Source organism: Pan paniscus, chromosome 1 (genome assembly GCF_029289425.2).
Source record: "Pan paniscus chromosome 1, NHGRI_mPanPan1-v2.0_pri, whole genome shotgun sequence".
In the NCBI taxonomy this organism is placed as follows: domain Eukaryota; kingdom Metazoa; phylum Chordata; class Mammalia; order Primates; family Hominidae; genus Pan; species Pan paniscus.
The window spans coordinates 112,928,176-112,945,993 of NC_073249.2; the positions used below are offsets into that span (position 1 = coordinate 112,928,176).

A 17,818-nucleotide genomic window follows, 5' to 3' on the forward strand; every position below is an offset into this window, starting at 1 on the left:
TGGCCACCTTACCTGGGCTGAGCTTTTGGACAAGTTGCTGTGCCAGTCTACACCCCTCAGCCAGCTGTTCTTGGAGGTCCTGCCCCTGGGACTTGTCCGGCTCATCCGGAGTGAGGAGGGCCTGGAGATGCTCATTCAATGAGCGGGCGGCATCTCTCCCTTCCCGTAACTTCTCCTTTAACTGGGTCAGCTCTCGTTCCTGAGAGTGAACCAGGACTTTATATTGCCTAAGGCGAGACGGTAGAGAAAACTTAAGAGTAGAAAGGGTTGAGTGATCCGTTCAAATATTGCAACAGAGACTTCTGAGACAATGTCCTCAAGGAGACCTTCAAGCAGAAGGTCAGCACATGTTGAAAGGAATGTCTGTGGCCAAGAGAAAGAATAGAAAATGGTTTACAGGCTTCCTCTGTATCAGAGAGGGCTCCTGCAAGATCCTCGATGATGTTCCATTCATCTTTCCCTTCTGTAAACAAAAGTAGGTGTCTTCCTAATTCCGTTTCAAAAAGACATCCTTTCAGTTCCTCACTCTGGCCATGGACATTTCCATGTGAAAATACACATAGTGCATCTGGCGGCCACTAGATACAAAGCCATGTACAGAAATGAGGCCAGATGCAGATGGGGCGAATTGAAAAGACGAAAGAAGAAAAGAATGACAGGGTCGAGAAGGCAACATTGATTGAGTGAAAGAATGAGAAGCCGCAGTCAGTCAGGAGGTGATTCTCACTCAGGGTAAGTGGGGTGGTGACGGCACACCATTTTGAGTATACTGAATGCTGCTGTGTGGTTCACACTCCTCTGGTTAATTTTGTGTTATGTAAATTTCACATCAACAATTACTTGTTTGAAAAAGAGAAAACAAGGCTCTGAGAAACAACTGCAACCCATACATTTTTATTATACTTCTTCTCTGCTTGATAAATACTTGTGTGTTGCGAGCCTGCCATGGCAATTCCTGCCCTTCCCCTGGCCCAGCTTCGTTCTTACTTCTCCCCACCGAGCTGTTGTACTTCAGAGATTTACACACCTGCCCCCCTGCCTGCCCCCATGGGGTCCCCTCACCTGAGCTCCTCAGCTTGCTTGAGCTGCTCCGCAAGCTTCTCCTCCTTGAACTGTCGTCGCTCATTCCTCAGCATAGATTTTATGAGGTCTTCGCACTCTTCATATTCTGAGAAAAGACAGACACGCCTGCCTCAGTGGAAGGCTGGACATGCTGCTGTGGTCATTGCCTACAGGGCAGGAGCCAGGTCCATCCCAAGGACAAAACTCTCCCCAGTACCAGGGTCTAGACAGGGATTTCCACATCTTTACTCTTCAGTCTCCTGACTTTCTGGCATCTGATCCTCCAAAATTTAGAGATGAAGAAAGAGAACCTCAAGGGCACATCAAGGAAGCTGACAAGATGATTCAACCACAACGAAGTGGAGTCAGAATTCACAGTCCCTGAGGTCTGACTCTGAATGCGGGGCCACTTTCCCAAGCCTTGCAGCCTCTCCTCTAAAACACTGCACTGGGGCATGAGTAGTGATTTCTTGTACAGTCGGGAAGGCCCCTAGGACTATGGGACTGATGGTTTCCCTTTTACTGGGAATTTCAAGGACAAGTATGCGAAAGATTTTTAAAATCTTTGATTTTTAAATCATATCTTCAGTTATGATTTTAAGAATCATATCTGAAGCATAAAGAGTGACACATAACACCATAAGGCCATGAAGGAAATATGCCCAAATGCTAATAAAATTTGTGTTAATTTAGAAACAGCAGAATGAAGAACTAATAGATAGTGTTTACTCTGTGCCAACAAATGTTCTAGGAGATTGACAAGAAATAGCTCATGTAATTCACTGCAGCGATTTACAGAGGTAGGTATTACTGTAGTACCCTCTGAACAGGTGAGGTAACTGAGGGACAGACAAGACAAGCAACTTGGATGGAGCCCAGGAGACAGGCCCACGGTCCCTGCTCTGTACACTGCACTGCTATCTCCACGCATTCTCGGGTGCGATCTTTCTTCCTCTTTAGCAACAAGACTCTGTGCCCCAGGAAGCAGGACTTCACTCTCACCAAGCTACTCTCTGCTTTTTATTCTTATTTTTATTTATCATTATTATTATTATTATTATTTTTTTTTTTTTTTACCTGTCTTGCCCTGTCGCCCAGGCTGGAGTGCAATGGCAAAATCTTGGCTCACTGCAACCTCAGCCTCCTGGGTTCAAAGGATTCTCCTGCCTCAGCCTCCTGAGCAGGGGTGATTACAGTCACCTGCCACCACGCCCATCTACTTTTTGTATTTTTAGTGGAGATGGGGTTTCTCCATGTTGCCCAGGCTGGTCTCAAACTCCTGACCTCATGATCTGCCCGCCTCAGCCTCCCAAAGTGCTGGGATTACAGGAGTGAGCCACCATGCACGGCCCCTACTCCCTGCTCTTGATGCTGTCACTTATAGACAGCACAGGTTCTATTAGGAGTAGACTCCTCTTGAAGCCCCTCAGAGCAGGTACTGGCTACTATCACCAAGTTTCCCTCAGAGTCACTAGAACAGAGCTTTGCCTGTTGGGCCTCAACAGAAACTTGAACTGAATAAAAGTTCACTAGTCTCAGACATTTAGAACAACAGACTAGATGTTATTTGTCTGCAGGATCTTATATGGTACAGAGAGGATTCTTGAAAACACGATTGAGCCTCTTGGAGAAAACAGGTCATTCTGTGCCTGTGTCAGAAATCAATAAATGGCAGTTTAACTCTAGTCCCACCCCTACCTGATTGCAAACATGGAAAGTTGCTAAATACTTTGGTACCTCTGTCTTCCAACTTTGACAAAATGTTAAAATACCCATTTCTGTTTTCCTAGAAGTATGGGGAAGATGACATTATTTTTGATGGAGAGAGCACTTAGTTTCTCAGAGAGAAGACAGGACGTCGTTCATCACTTTCGTGATGGTGAGCCTATAGATCTTACTGTATTTCTTCTGTCCGTTGGCCAGGAAGCCGGCCAGTTGAGTTACAAAACATTTCTCTTGGAGGCTTCTGAACTGCTGTTTCTTCTCTGCCAGCTGGGGGCGCAATTTCTCATTGATTTCTAGAATGTTCATCTCTGCCTTCTCGCTGGACAAAGGGCCGGCTGATACCACCATGCTGACGTTTGTGGCAGAAGAGGTGGGGCCAGGGACTGGGGAGAAGAAAGGCAAGCACATGATGGGTTAAAAACTGGTGAAATCAAATAGGCTTAATCAGGACTGAGGGATGTCACTGGCAGCCTTGTCTACTTATTTGAAGATGTTGTTTCCCTGGTTTCACTCTTGTCATCTCCAGTCTTGATCTCCTTTAAGTCAACTTGTCTTAGCTATGCAGTCACCTTGAAACCAAGACATAAACACTTCTACACTTTTCTTGCTTATACGTTTCTATAAAGCAAGGCTTGGCCCTGAGATTTTTACCCCATGAGTGGCCAATGTTTCCGTGTAGCACAAAAGATTTCATTTTGCTTTTTTAATTTTTTTCTTTTTTTCTTTTTTTGTTTTTGGTTTGAGACGGAGTCTCACTCTGTCGCGCAGGCTGCAGTGCAGAGGCACAATCTCAGCTCACTGCCACCTCTGCCTCCCGGGTTCAAGCGATTCTCATCCCTCAGCCTGCCAAGCATCTGGGATTACAAGCGCCAAGTAACATGCCAGCTAATTTTTGTATTTTTAGTAGAGATGGGGTTTTGCCATCTTGGACAGGCTGGTTTCGAACTCGTGACCTCAGGTGTTCCGCCTACCTCAGCCTCCCAAAGTGCTGGGATTAAGATGTGAGCCAGCGCCCCTGGTCAGAGACTTACTTTTTTTTTTTTTTTTTTTTTGAGATGGAGTCTCGCTCTGTCTCCCAGGCTGGAGTGCAGTGGCACAATCTCGGCTCACTGCAAGCTCCGGTTCCTGGGTTCATGCCATTCTCCTGCCTCAGCCTCCCGAGTAGCTGGGACTACAGGCGCCCACCACCGCGCCCAGCTATTTTTTTTTTTTTTTTTTTTTTGTATTTTTAGTAAAGACGGGGTTTCACCGTGTTAGCCAGGACGGTCTCGATCTCCTGACCTCGTGATCCACCCGCCCCGGCCTCCCAAAGTGCTGGGATTACATGTGTGAGCCACCGCGCCAGGCCGAGACTTCTTATTAATAGCTAAGACGAGCCAATGAAAAGGAGAGAGAGTCTAGCCTGAGAGGAGTGAACGAGGGTGGGAGGATCGTCTCAGCCGATCCTCCCACCTAAGTCTCCTGAGCAGTTGGGACTATAGGCATGCAGCACCATGCCTGCCTAATTTTTTGTATTCTTTGTAAAGATGGGTTTCACCATATTGTCCAGGCTGGTCTTCAACTCCTGAACTCAAGTCATCCTCCCACTCGGGCCTTCCAAAGTGCTGTGATTATATGTGTGAGTCACAGCACCTAGCTCCATCCTAGTTTCTGACTAAAACAATAACAATATGTGTATATACAGCCTGTCCTCAGAATTGATCTTCCATAGCCTAGACAGAGGTATGAGACACAAGGAAAATAGAGGCTACCTGGGAGAATGTTTAGAGCATCCTGACATTCACCATGAGAGGATTCTCTGTCTACAACCAGAGGTGAGTTGACTTCGTCTTCCTCAAATGTGATTTTGATGTTCTTGTGAGGCTGGTTGGAGTCACAAGGGCCGTGGCTATTTGAACAAGTGATGGCACATTCCTCCAGTGAGTCCTCAGGGACTTTGCTCTCTTCAGCCTTCTGCACCTCCCTGATGAGCCAGGTGGGACAGAGATGACAGAAGATTAAACACAGAGGGATTGGACCCCAGGGAGTCCTAGCTGGTTTTGACAGGCGGCATTAAGAGAGTGGTCCCAGAAAGCAAAATGGAGGTTCCCTTAAAGAGGGAACAGGCAATCCTCTTCTCTCTGCAACAGAGCATGGCTGCCATGGGAGCCAGAGAGGAAGAGAGCAGCTGGTGTTCAGTGCACTGGACAGATAGGAGCTGAGGAGGATGAAGACTCAGCTATCCCTGTATGGTACAGACATGACACTTGGCACACACAGAGAAACACGACAGCTGCCGCACCCTGTGTCTAAGCTGGATTCAATTTCACATACTGTGGCCAAGGGGATGCGGGCTTTTGGCCCACCATAGATGCCAGAGAGGGTGTGCCTCCTAGACATTTTCATGTGTTACCACCCATTACTTGCTCCTGAGTATTCAGTGTTACCTGGGGGGAGATGATTTCTGCACTTTCTCAGCCTCCTCAACTTGAACATCTTCGTCATTTTCTATAAATACAAAATGTTCGTTCAGATATTTCCCACTTCACATTCCGCAAGCACAGTCAGCCCAACGTGCACAGAGACATGAACATCTACGTATGGTTCAGCATTGTACTGAAAACTCTCATGTTTTATCTTTCACAAAATGCCCTGGCATGGTTTCCTGATCCATCGGGCAATGCATTTCTGATGTGGAGGGCCACCATCAAGATGTGGCCAAATACTGAAAAGACCTTTTGCTTCCCATATCACTGGAGGCTTGCGCAGCCTCTCTCTGGACTTTGGCAGCTGTCTCCCCCATCCTGCCACAGATCTGATTCCCAGGAACAGGCTTGGTGTCCTGTCACAGTTCGCATTTCAAACCTCATTCTTTCTCTTAGGAGAGGACAAACTTGTCCCACAGTCCTCTATGCGTCATGAGACTGCACAGGCCCTCCATGTGGCTTCTGCTGTGTTATTCAGGGACATTCTATCCATGGGGAGTGCTCCAGTCTGAAGCACTTCCTACCACCAAATGCCCCCACATCGAGTGCCTTCTCCAACACCACATGGAGAGGGGCTTCATCTCATTTTGAAAAGCATTGGTAAGTGTTCCCATGTTTGGATGCTTCAGACCCTTGCAAGAGACAATTTGTCTGCCTTTGCACATGGAGAGAGAGAAACTCTGGAAAGATAAATCACTCACTCACCGACACTTACTAAGAACATTGCCAAAAAGACAGCCTGGGAACCTTCATTCTTAGCCCAGAGCTCTATTCACTCCAACAAGCGCCCTCCCATCACAGCCTCCTTCCTGTCCTTTAAAACTAGATAGATGCTGCCTCTTGCTCCAAAGACCACCTTCCATCAAGGAAGGAGGGACACTTGCAATACTGTGACCTCCAAACCCATGGGTTTCCCATCTCTGTTCTTACCCAGGAAGTCCTGGTCATGTCATGGCCACATAGGTGTAGCAGAAAAAAACCCCACTGATACAACTGTCATTGTGAAAGTATGGAGGTCTGGAGCCTCTCATAAGCCTGGGGTTTTGGGTCATCAGGGCCTATGGCCACCTTACCTGGGCTGAGCTTTTGGACAAGTTGCTGTGCCAGTCTACACCCCTCAGCCAGCTGTTCTTGGAGGTCCTGCCCCTGGGACTTGTCCGGCTCATCCGGAGTGAGGAGGGCCTGGAGATGCTCATTCAATGAGCGGGCGGCATCTCTCCCTTCCCATAACTTCTCCTTTAACTGGGTCAGCTCTCGTTCCTGAGAGTGAACCAGGACTTTATATTGCCTAAGGCGAGACGGTAGAGAAAACTTAAGAGTAGAAAGGGTTGAGTGATCCGTTCAAATATTGCAACAGAGACTTCTGAGACAATGTCCTCAAGGAGACCTTCAAGCAGAAGGTCAGCACATGTTGAAAGGAATGTCTGTGGCCAAGAGAAAGAATAGAAAATGGTTTACAGGCTTCCTCTGTATCAGAGAGGGCTCCTGCAAGATCCTCGATGATGTTCCATTCATCTTTCCCTTCTGTAAACAAAAGTAGGTGTCTTCCTAATTCCGTTTCAAAAAGACATCCTTTCAGTTCCTCACTCTGGCCATGGACATTTCCATGTGAAAATACACATAGTGCATCTGGCGGCCACTAGATACAAAGCCATGTACAGAAATGAGGCCAGATGCAGATGGGGCGAATTGAAAAGACGAAAGAAGAAAAGAATGACAGGGTCGAGAAGGCAACATTGATTGAGTGAAAGAATGAGAAGCCGCAGTCAGTCAGGAGGTGATTCTCACTCAGGGTAAGTGGGGTGGTGACGGCACACCATTTTGAGTATACTGAATGCTGCTGTGTGGTTCACACTCCTCTGGTTAATTTTGTGTTATGTAAATTTCACATCAACAATTACTTGTTTGAAAAAGAGAAAACAAGGCTCTGAGAAACAACTGCAACCCATACATTTTTATTATACTTCTTCTCTGCTTGATAAATACTTGTGTGTTGCGAGCCTGCCATGGCAATTCCTGCCCTTCCCCTGGCCCAGCTTCGTTCTTACTTCTCCCCACCGAGCTGTTGTACTTCAGAGATTTACACACCTGCCCCCCTGCCTGCCCCCATGGGGTCCCCTCACCTGAGCTCCTCAGCTTGCTTGAGCTGCTCCGCAAGCTTCTCCTCCTTGAACTGTCGTCGCTCATTCCTCAGCATAGATTTTATGAGGTCTTCGCACTCTTCATATTCTGAGAAAAGACAGACACGCCTGCCTCAGTGGAAGGCTGGACATGCTGCTGTGGTCATTGCCTACAGGGCAGGAGCCAGGTCCATCCCAAGGACAAAACTCTCCCCAGTACCAGGGTCTAGACAGGGATTTCCACATCTTTACTCTTCAGTCTCCTGACTTTCTGGCATCTGATCCTCCAAAATTTAGAGATGAAGAAAGAGAACCTCAAGGGCACATCAAGGAAGCTGACAAGATGATTCAACCACAACGAAGTGGAGTCAGAATTCACAGTCCCTGAGGTCTGACTCTGAATGCGGGGCCACTTTCCCAAGCCTTGCAGCCTCTCCTCTAAAACACTGCACTGGGGCACGAGTAGTGATTTCTTGTACAGTCGGGAAGGCCCCTAGGACTATGGGACTGATGGTTTCCCTTTTACTGGGAATTTCAAGGACAAGTATGCGAAAGATTTTTAAAATCTTTGATTTTTAAATCATATCTTCAGTTATGATTTTAAGAATCATATCTGAAGCATAAAGAGTGACACATAACACCATAAGGCCATGAAGGAAATATGCCCAAATGCTAATAAAATTTGTGTTAATTTAGAAACAGCAGAATGAAGAACTAATAGATAGTGTTTACTCTGTGCCAATAAATGTTCTAGGAGATTGACAAGAAATAGCTCATGTAATTCACTGCAGCGATTTACAGAGGTAGGTATTACTGTAGTACCCTCTGAACAGGTGAGGTAACTGAGGGACAGACAAGACAAGCAACTTGGATGGAGCCCAGGAGACAGGCCCACGGTCCCTGCTCTGTACACTGCACTGCTATCTCCACGCATTCTCGGGTGCGATCTTTCTTCCTCTTTAGCAACAAGACTCTGTGCCCCAGGAAGCAGGACTTCACTCTCACCAAGCTACTCTCTGCTTTTTATTCTTATTTTTATTTATCATTATTATTATTATTATTATTATTTTTTTTTTTTACCTGTCTTGCCCTGTCGCCCAGGCTGGAGTGCAATGGCAAAATCTTGGCTCACTGCAACCTCAGCCTCCTGGGTTCAAAGGATTCTCCTGCCTCAGCCTCCTGAGCAGGGGTGATTACAGTCACCTGCCACCACGCCCATCTACTTTTTGTATTTTTAGTGGAGATGGGGTTTCTCCATGTTGCCCAGGCTGGTCTCAAACTCCTGACCTCATGATCTGCCCGCCTCAGCCTCCCAAAGTGCTGGGATTACAGGAGTGAGCCACCATGCACGGCCCCTACTCCCTGCTCTTGATGCTGTCACTTATAGACAGCACAGGTTCTATTAGGAGTAGACTCCTCTTGAAGCCCCTCAGAGCAGGTACTGGCTACTATCACCAAGTTTCCCTCAGAGTCACTAGAACAGAGCTTTGCCTGTTGGGCCTCAACAGAAACTTGAACTGAATAAAAGTTCACTAGTCTCAGACATTTAGAACAACAGACTAGATGTTATTTGTCTGCAGGATCTTATATGGTACAGAGAGGATTCTTGAAAACACGATTGAGCCTCTTGGAGAAAACAGGTCATTCTGTGCCTGTGTCAGAAATCAATAAATGGCAGTTTAACTCTAGTCCCACCCCTACCTGATTGCAAACATGGAAAGTTGCTAAATACTTTGGTACCTCTGTCTTCCAACTTTGACAAAATGTTAAAATACCCATTTCTGTTTTCCTAGAAGTATGGGGAGGATGACATTATTTTTGATGGAGAGAGCACTTAGTTTCTCAGAGAGAAGACAGGACGTCGTTCATCACTTTCGTGATGGTGAGCCTATAGATCTTACTGTATTTCTTCTGTCCGTTGGCCAGGAAGCCGGCCAGTTGAGTTACAAAACATTTCTCTTGGAGGCTTCTGAACTGCTGTTTCTTCTCTGCCAGCTGGGGGCGCAATTTCTCATTGATTTCTAGAATGTTCATCTCTGCCTTCTCGCTGGACAAAGGGCCGGCTGATACCACCATGCTGACGTTTGTGGCAGAAGAGGTGGGGCCAGGGACTGGGGAGAAGAAAGGCAAGCACATGATGGGTTAAAAACTGGTGAAATCAAATAGGCTTAATCAGGACTGAGGGATGTCACTGGCAGCCTTGTCTACTTATTTGAAGATGTTGTTTCCCTGGTTTCACTCTTGTCATCTCCAGTCTTGATCTCCTTTAAGTCAACTTGTCTTAGCTATGCAGTCACCTTGAAACCAAGACATAAACACTTCTACACTTTTCTTGCTTATACGTTTCTATAAAGCAAGGCTTGGCCCTGAGATTTTTACCCCATGAGTGGCCAATGTTTCTGTGTAGCACAAAAGATTTCATTTTGCTTTTTTAATTTTTTTCTTTTTTTCTTTTTTTGTTTTTGGTTTGAGACGGAGTCTCACTCTGTCGCGCAGGCTGCAGTGCAGAGGCACAATCTCAGCTCACTGCCACCTCTGCCTCCCGGGTTCAAGCGATTCTCATCCCTCAGCCTGCCAAGCATCTGGGATTACAAGCGCCAAGTAACATGCCAGCTAATTTTTGTATTTTTAGTAGAGATGGGGTTTTGCCATCTTGGACAGGCTGGTTTCGAACTCGTGACCTCAGGTGTTCCGCCTACCTCAGCCTCCCAAAGTGCTGGGATTAAGATGTGAGCCAGCGCCCCTGGTCAGAGACTTACTTTTTTTTTTTTTTTTTTTTTGAGATGGAGTCTCGCTCTGTCTCCCAGGCTGGAGTGCAGTGGCACAATCTCGGCTCACTGCAAGCTCCGGTTCCTGGGTTCATGCCATTCTCCTGCCTCAGCCTCCCGAGTAGCTGGGACTACAGGCGCCCACCACCGCGCCCAGCTAATTTTTTTTTTTTTTTTTTTTTTTGTATTTTTAGTAAAGACGGGGTTTCACCGTGTTAGCCAGGACGGTCTCGATCTCCTGACCTCGTGATCCACCCGCCCCGGCCTCCCAAAGTGCTGGGATTACATGTGTGAGCCACCGCGCCAGGCCGAGACTTCTTATTAATAGCTAAGACGAGCCAATGAAAAGGAGAGAGAGTCTAGCCTGAGAGGAGTGAACGAGGGTGGGAGGATCGTCTCAGCCGATCCTCCCACCTAAGTCTCCTGAGCAGTTGGGACTATAGGCATGCAGCACCATGCCTGCCTAATTTTTTGTATTCTTTGTAAAGATGGGTTTCACCATATTGTCCAGGCTGGTCTTCAACTCCTGAACTCAAGTCATCCTCCCACTCGGGCCTTCCAAAGTGCTGTGATTATATGTGTGAGTCACAGCACCTAGCTCCATCCTAGTTTCTGACTAAAACAATAACAATATGTGTATATACAGCCTGTCCTCAGAATTGATCTTCCATAGCCTAGACAGAGGTATGAGACACAAGGAAAATAGAGGCTACCTGGGAGAATGTTTAGAGCATCCTGACATTCACCATGAGAGGATTCTCTGTCTACAACCAGAGGTGAGTTGACTTCGTCTTCCTCAAATGTGATTTTGATGTTCTTGTGAGGCTGGTTGGAGTCACAAGGGCCGTGGCTATTTGAACAAGTGATGGCACATTCCTCCAGTGAGTCCTCAGGGACTTTGCTCTCTTCAGCCTTCTGCACCTCCCTGATGAGCCAGGTGGGACAGAGATGACAGAAGATTAAACACAGAGGGATTGGACCCCAGGGAGTCCTAGCTGGTTTTGACAGGCGGCATTAAGAGAGTGGTCCCAGAAAGCAAAATGGAGGTTCCCTTAAAGAGGGAACAGGCAATCCTCTTCTCTCTGCAACAGAGCATGGCTGCCATGGGAGCCAGAGAGGAAGAGAGCAGCTGGTGTTCAGTGCACTGGACAGATAGGAGCTGAGGAGGATGAAGACTCAGCTATCCCTGTATGGTACAGACATGACACTTGGCACACACAGAGAAACACGACAGCTGCCGCACCCTGTGTCTAAGCTGGATTCAATTTCACATACTGTGGCCAAGGGGATGCGGGCTTTTGGCCCACCATAGATGCCAGAGAGGGTGTGCCTCCTAGACATTTTCATGTGTTACCACCCATTACTTGCTCCTGAGTATTCAGTGTTACCTGGGGGGAGATGATTTCTGCACTTTCTCAGCCTCCTCAACTTGAACATCTTCGTCATTTTCTATAAATACAAAATGTTCGTTCAGATATTTCCCACTTCACATTCCGCAAGCAGTCAGCCCAACGTGCACAGAGACATGAACATCTACGTATGGTTCAGCATTGTACTGAAAACTCTCATGTTTTATCTTTCACAAAATGCCCTGGCATGGTTTCCTGATCCATCGGGCAATGCATTTCTGATGTGGAGGGCCACCATCAAGATGTGGCAAATACTGAAAAGACCTTTTGCTTCCCATATCACTGGAGGCTTGCGCAGCCTCTCTCTGGACTTTGGCAGCTGTCTCCCCCATCCTGCCACAGATCTGATTCCCAGGAACAGGCTTGGTGTCCTGTCACAGTTCGCATTTCAAACCTCATTCTTTCTCTTAGGAGAGGACAAACTTGTCCCACAGTCCTCTATGCGTCATGAGACTGCACAGGCCCTCCATGTGGCTTCTGCTGTGTTATTCAGGGACATTCTATCCATGGGGAGTGCTCCAGTCTGAAGCACTTCCTACCACCAAATGCCCCCACATCGAGTGCCTTCTCCAACACCACATGGAGAGGGGCTTCATCTCATTTTGAAAAGCATTGGTAAGTGTTCCCATGTTTGGATGCTTCAGACCCTTGCAAGAGACAATTTGTCTGCCTTTGCACATGGAGAGAGAGAAACTCTGGAAAGATAAATCACTCACTCACCGACACTTACTAAGAACATTGCCAAAAAGACAGCCTGGGAACCTTCATTCTTAGCCCAGAGCTCTATTCACTCCAACAAGCGCCCTCCCATCACAGCCTCCTTCCTGTCCTTTAAAACTAGATAGATGCTGCCTCTTGCTCCAAAGACCACCTTCCATCAAGGAAGGAGGGACACTTGCAATACTGTGACCTCCAAACCCATGGGTTTCCCATCTCTGTTCTTACCCAGGAAGTCCTGGTCATGTCATGGCCACATAGGTGTAGCAGAAAAAAACCCCACTGATACAACTGTCATTGTGAAAGTATGGAGGTCTGGAGCCTCTCATAAGCCTGGGGTTTTGGGTCATCAGGGCCTATGGCCACCTTACCTGGGCTGAGCTTTTGGACAAGTTGCTGTGCCAGTCTACACCCCTCAGCCAGCTGTTCTTGGAGGTCCTGCCCCTGGGACTTGTCCGGCTCATCCGGAGTGAGGAGGGCCTGGAGATGCTCATTCAATGAGCGGGCGGCATCTCTCCCTTCCCGTAACTTCTCCTTTAACTGGGTCAGCTCTCGTTCCTGAGAGTGAACCAGGACTTTATATTGCCTAAGGCGAGACGGTAGAGAAAACTTAAGAGTAGAAAGGGTTGAGTGATCCGTTCAAATATTGCAACAGAGACTTCTGAGACAATGTCCTCAAGGAGACCTTCAAGCAGAAGGTCAGCACATGTTGAAAGGAATGTCTGTGGCCAAGAGAAAGAATAGAAAATGGTTTACAGGCTTCCTCTGTATCAGAGAGGGCTCCTGCAAGATCCTCGATGATGTTCCATTCATCTTTCCCTTCTGTAAACAAAAGTAGGTGTCTTCCTAATTCCGTTTCAAAAAGACATCCTTTCAGTTCCTCACTCTGGCCATGGACATTTCCATGTGAAAATACACATAGTGCATCTGGCGGCCACTAGATACAAAGCCATGTACAGAAATGAGGCCAGATGCAGATGGGGCGAATTGAAAAGACGAAAGAAGAAAAGAATGACAGGGTCGAGAAGGCAACATTGATTGAGTGAAAGAATGAGAAGCCGCAGTCAGTCAGGAGGTGATTCTCACTCAGGGTAAGTGGGGTGGTGACGGCACACCATTTTGAGTATACTGAATGCTGCTGTGTGGTTCACACTCCTCTGGTTAATTTTGTGTTATGTAAATTTCACATCAACAATTACTTGTTTGAAAAAGAGAAAACAAGGCTCTGAGAAACAACTGCAACCCATACATTTTTATTATACTTCTTCTCTGCTTGATAAATACTTGTGTGTTGCGAGCCTGCCATGGCAATTCCTGCCCTTCCCCTGGCCCAGCTTCGTTCTTACTTCTCCCCACCGAGCTGTTGTACTTCAGAGATTTACACACCTGCCCCCCTGCCTGCCCCCATGGGGTCCCCTCACCTGAGCTCCTCAGCTTGCTTGAGCTGCTCCGCAAGCTTCTCCTCCTTGAACTGTCGTCGCTCATTCCTCAGCATAGATTTTATGAGGTCTTCGCACTCTTCATATTCTGAGAAAAGACAGACACGCCTGCCTCAGTGGAAGGCTGGACATGCTGCTGTGGTCATTGCCTACAGGGCAGGAGCCAGGTCCATCCCAAGGACAAAACTCTCCCCAGTACCAGGGTCTAGACAGGGATTTCCACATCTTTACTCTTCAGTCTCCTGACTTTCTGGCATCTGATCCTCCAAAATTTAGAGATGAAGAAAGAGAACCTCAAGGGCACATCAAGGAAGCTGACAAGATGATTCAACCACAACGAAGTGGAGTCAGAATTCACAGTCCCTGAGGTCTGACTCTGAATGCGGGGCCACTTTCCCAAGCCTTGCAGCCTCTCCTCTAAAACACTGCACTGGGGCACGAGTAGTGATTTCTTGTACAGTCGGGAAGGCCCCTAGGACTATGGGACTGATGGTTTCCCTTTTACTGGGAATTTCAAGGACAAGTATGCGAAAGATTTTTAAAATCTTTGATTTTTAAATCATATCTTCAGTTATGATTTTAAGAATCATATCTGAAGCATAAAGAGTGACACATAACACCATAAGGCCATGAAGGAAATATGCCCAAATGCTAATAAAATTTGTGTTAATTTAGAAACAGCAGAATGAAGAACTAATAGATAGTGTTTACTCTGTGCCAATAAATGTTCTAGGAGATTGACAAGAAATAGCTCATGTAATTCACTGCAGCGATTTACAGAGGTAGGTATTACTGTAGTACCCTCTGAACAGGTGAGGTAACTGAGGGACAGACAAGACAAGCAACTTGGATGGAGCCCAGGAGACAGGCCCACGGTCCCAGCTCTGTACACTGCACTGCTATCTCCACGCATTCTCGGGTGCGATCTTTCTTCCTCTTTAGCAACAAGACTCTGTGCCCCAGGAAGCAGGACTTCACTCTCACCAAGCTACTCTCTGCTTTTTATTCTTATTTTTATTTATCATTATTATTATTATTATTATTTTTTTTTTTTTTACCTGTCTTGCCCTGTCGCCCAGGCTGGAGTGCAATGGCAAAATCTTGGCTCACTGCAACCTCAGCCTCCTGGGTTCAAAGGATTCTCCTGCCTCAGCCTCCTGAGCAGGGGTGATTACAGTCACCTGCCACCACGCCCATCTACTTTTTGTATTTTTAGTGGAGATGGGGTTTCTCCATGTTGCCCAGGCTGGTCTCAAACTCCTGACCTCATGATCTGCCCGCCTCAGCCTCCCAAAGTGCTGGGATTACAGGAGTGAGCCACCATGCACGGCCCCTACTCCCTGCTCTTGATGCTGTCACTTATAGACAGCACAGGTTCTATTAGGAGTAGACTCCTCTTGAAGCCCCTCAGAGCAGGTACTGGCTACTATCACCAAGTTTCCCTCAGAGTCACTAGAACAGAGCTTTGCCTGTTGGGCCTCAACAGAAACTTGAACTGAATAAAAGTTCACTAGTCTCAGACATTTAGAACAACAGACTAGATGTTATTTGTCTGCAGGATCTTATATGGTACAGAGAGGATTCTTGAAAACACGATTGAGCCTCTTGGAGAAAACAGGTCATTCTGTGCCTGTGTCAGAAATCAATAAATGGCAGTTTAACTCTAGTCCCACCCCTACCTGATTGCAAACATGGAAAGTTGCTAAATACTTTGGTACCTCTGTCTTCCAACTTTGACAAAATGTTAAAATACCCATTTCTGTTTTCCTAGAAGTATGGGGAAGATGACATTATTTTTGATGGAGAGAGCACTTAGTTTCTCAGAGAGAAGACAGGACGTCGTTCATCACTTTCGTGATGGTGAGCCTATAGATCTTACTGTATTTCTTCTGTCCGTTGGCCAGGAAGCCGGCCAGTTGAGTTACAAAACATTTCTCTTGGAGGCTTCTGAACTGCTGTTTCTTCTCTGCCAGCTGGGGGCGCAATTTCTCATTGATTTCTAGAATGTTCATCTCTGCCTTCTCGCTGGACAAAGGGCCGGCTGATACCACCATGCTGACGTTTGTGGCAGAAGAGGTGGGGCCAGGGACTGGGGAGAAGAAAGGCAAGCACATGATGGGTTAAAAACTGGTGAAATCAAATAGGCTTAATCAGGACTGAGGGATGTCACTGGCAGCCTTGTCTACTTATTTGAAGATGTTGTTTCCCTGGTTTCACTCTTGTCATCTCCAGTCTTGATCTCCTTTAAGTCAACTTGTCTTAGCTATGCAGTCACCTTGAAACCAAGACATAAACACTTCTACACTTTTCTTGCTTATACGTTTCTATAAAGCAAGGCTTGGCCCTGAGATTTTTACCCCATGAGTGGCCAATGTTTCCGTGTAGCACAAAAGATTTCATTTTGCTTTTTTAATTTTTTTCTTTTTTTCTTTTTTTGTTTTTGGTTTGAGACGGAGTCTCACTCTGTCGCGCAGGCTGCAGTGCAGAGGCACAATCTCAGCTCACTGCCACCTCTGCCTCCCGGGTTCAAGCGATTCTCATCCCTCAGCCTGCCAAGCATCTGGGATTACAAGCGCCAAGTAACATGCCAGCTAATTTTTGTATTTTTAGTAGAGATGGGGTTTTGCCATCTTGGACAGGCTGGTTTCGAACTCGTGACCTCAGGTGTTCCGCCTACCTCAGCCTCCCAAAGTGCTGGGATTAAGATGTGAGCCAGCGCCCCTGGTCAGAGACTTACTTTTTTTTTTTTTTTTTTTTTTGAGATGGAGTCTCGCTCTGTCTCCCAGGCTGGAGTGCAGTGGCACAATCTCGGCTCACTGCAAGCTCCGGTTCCTGGGTTCATGCCATTCTCCTGCCTCAGCCTCCCGAGTAGCTGGGACTACAGGCGCCCACCACCGCGCCCAGCTATTTTTTTTTTTTTTTTTTTGTATTTTTAGTAAAGACGGGGTTTCACCGTGTTAGCCAGGACGGTCTCGATCTCCTGACCTCGTGATCCACCCGCCCCGGCCTCCCAAAGTGCTGGGATTACATGTGTGAGCCACCGCGCCAGGCCGAGACTTCTTATTAATAGCTAAGACGAGCCAATGAAAAGGAGAGAGAGTCTAGCCTGAGAGGAGTGAACGAGGGTGGGAGGATCGTCTCAGCCGATCCTCCCACCTAAGTCTCCTGAGCAGTTGGGACTATAGGCATGCAGCACCATGCCTGCCTAATTTTTTGTATTCTTTGTAAAGATGGGTTTCACCATATTGTCCAGGCTGGTCTTCAACTCCTGAACTCAAGTCATCCTCCCACTCGGGCCTTCCAAAGTGCTGTGATTATATGTGTGAGTCACAGCACCTAGCTCCATCCTAGTTTCTGACTAAAACAATAACAATATGTGTATATACAGCCTGTCCTCAGAATTGATCTTCCATAGCCTAGACAGAGGTATGAGACACAAGGAAAATAGAGGCTACCTGGGAGAATGTTTAGAGCATCCTGACATTCACCATGAGAGGATTCTCTGTCTACAACCAGAGGTGAGTTGACTTCGTCTTCCTCAAATGTGATTTTGATGTTCTTGTGAGGCTGGTTGGAGTCACAAGGGCCGTGGCTATTTGAACAAGTGATGGCACATTCCTCCAGTGAGTCCTCAGGGACTTTGCTCTCTTCAGCCTTCTGCACCTCCCTGATGAGCCAGGTGGGACAGAGATGACAGAAGATTAAACACAGAGGGATTGGACCCCAGGGAGTCCTAGCTGGTTTTGACAGGCGGCATTAAGAGAGTGGTCCCAGAAAGCAAAATGGAGGTTCCCTTAAAGAGGGAACAGGCAATCCTCTTCTCTCTGCAACAGAGCATGGCTGCCATGGGAGCCAGAGAGGAAGAGAGCAGCTGGTGTTCAGTGCACTGGACAGATAGGAGCTGAGGAGGATGAAGACTCAGCTATCCCTGTATGGTACAGACATGACACTTGGCACACACAGAGAAACACGACAGCTGCCGCACCCTGTGTCTAAGCTGGATTCAATTTCACATACTGTGGCCAAGGGGATGCGGGCTTTTGGCCCACCATAGATGCCAGAGAGGGTGTGCCTCCTAGACATTTTCATGTGTTACCACCCATTACTTGCTCC

At 47.1% G+C, this 17,818-nt stretch overlaps 1 protein-coding gene across 1 annotated transcript in view; it reads right to left on the minus strand.

Moving 5' to 3' along the window:
• NBPF8 (NBPF member 8) overlaps positions 1-17,818 on the minus strand; it is a 64,350-nt gene that overhangs the window by 35,931 nt on the left and 10,601 nt on the right. Inside the window, exons 10-23 of the mRNA XM_055102543.2 lie at positions 17,161-17,372; positions 15,585-15,794; positions 13,688-13,793; positions 12,638-12,852; positions 11,529-11,589; positions 10,854-11,065; positions 9,274-9,483; positions 7,376-7,481; positions 6,326-6,540; positions 5,214-5,274; positions 4,539-4,750; positions 2,961-3,170; positions 1,063-1,168; positions 13-227 (exon numbers count right to left, since the gene is read on the minus strand). Coding sequence (XP_054958518.2) covers positions 13-227; positions 1,063-1,168; positions 2,961-3,170; positions 4,539-4,750; positions 5,214-5,274; positions 6,326-6,540; positions 7,376-7,481; positions 9,274-9,483; positions 10,854-11,065; positions 11,529-11,589; positions 12,638-12,852; positions 13,688-13,793; positions 15,585-15,794; positions 17,161-17,372 — 2,351 coding nt within the window. The remainder of the gene's footprint in view (positions 1-12; positions 228-1,062; positions 1,169-2,960; positions 3,171-4,538; positions 4,751-5,213; positions 5,275-6,325; positions 6,541-7,375; positions 7,482-9,273; positions 9,484-10,853; positions 11,066-11,528; positions 11,590-12,637; positions 12,853-13,687; positions 13,794-15,584; positions 15,795-17,160; positions 17,373-17,818) is intronic.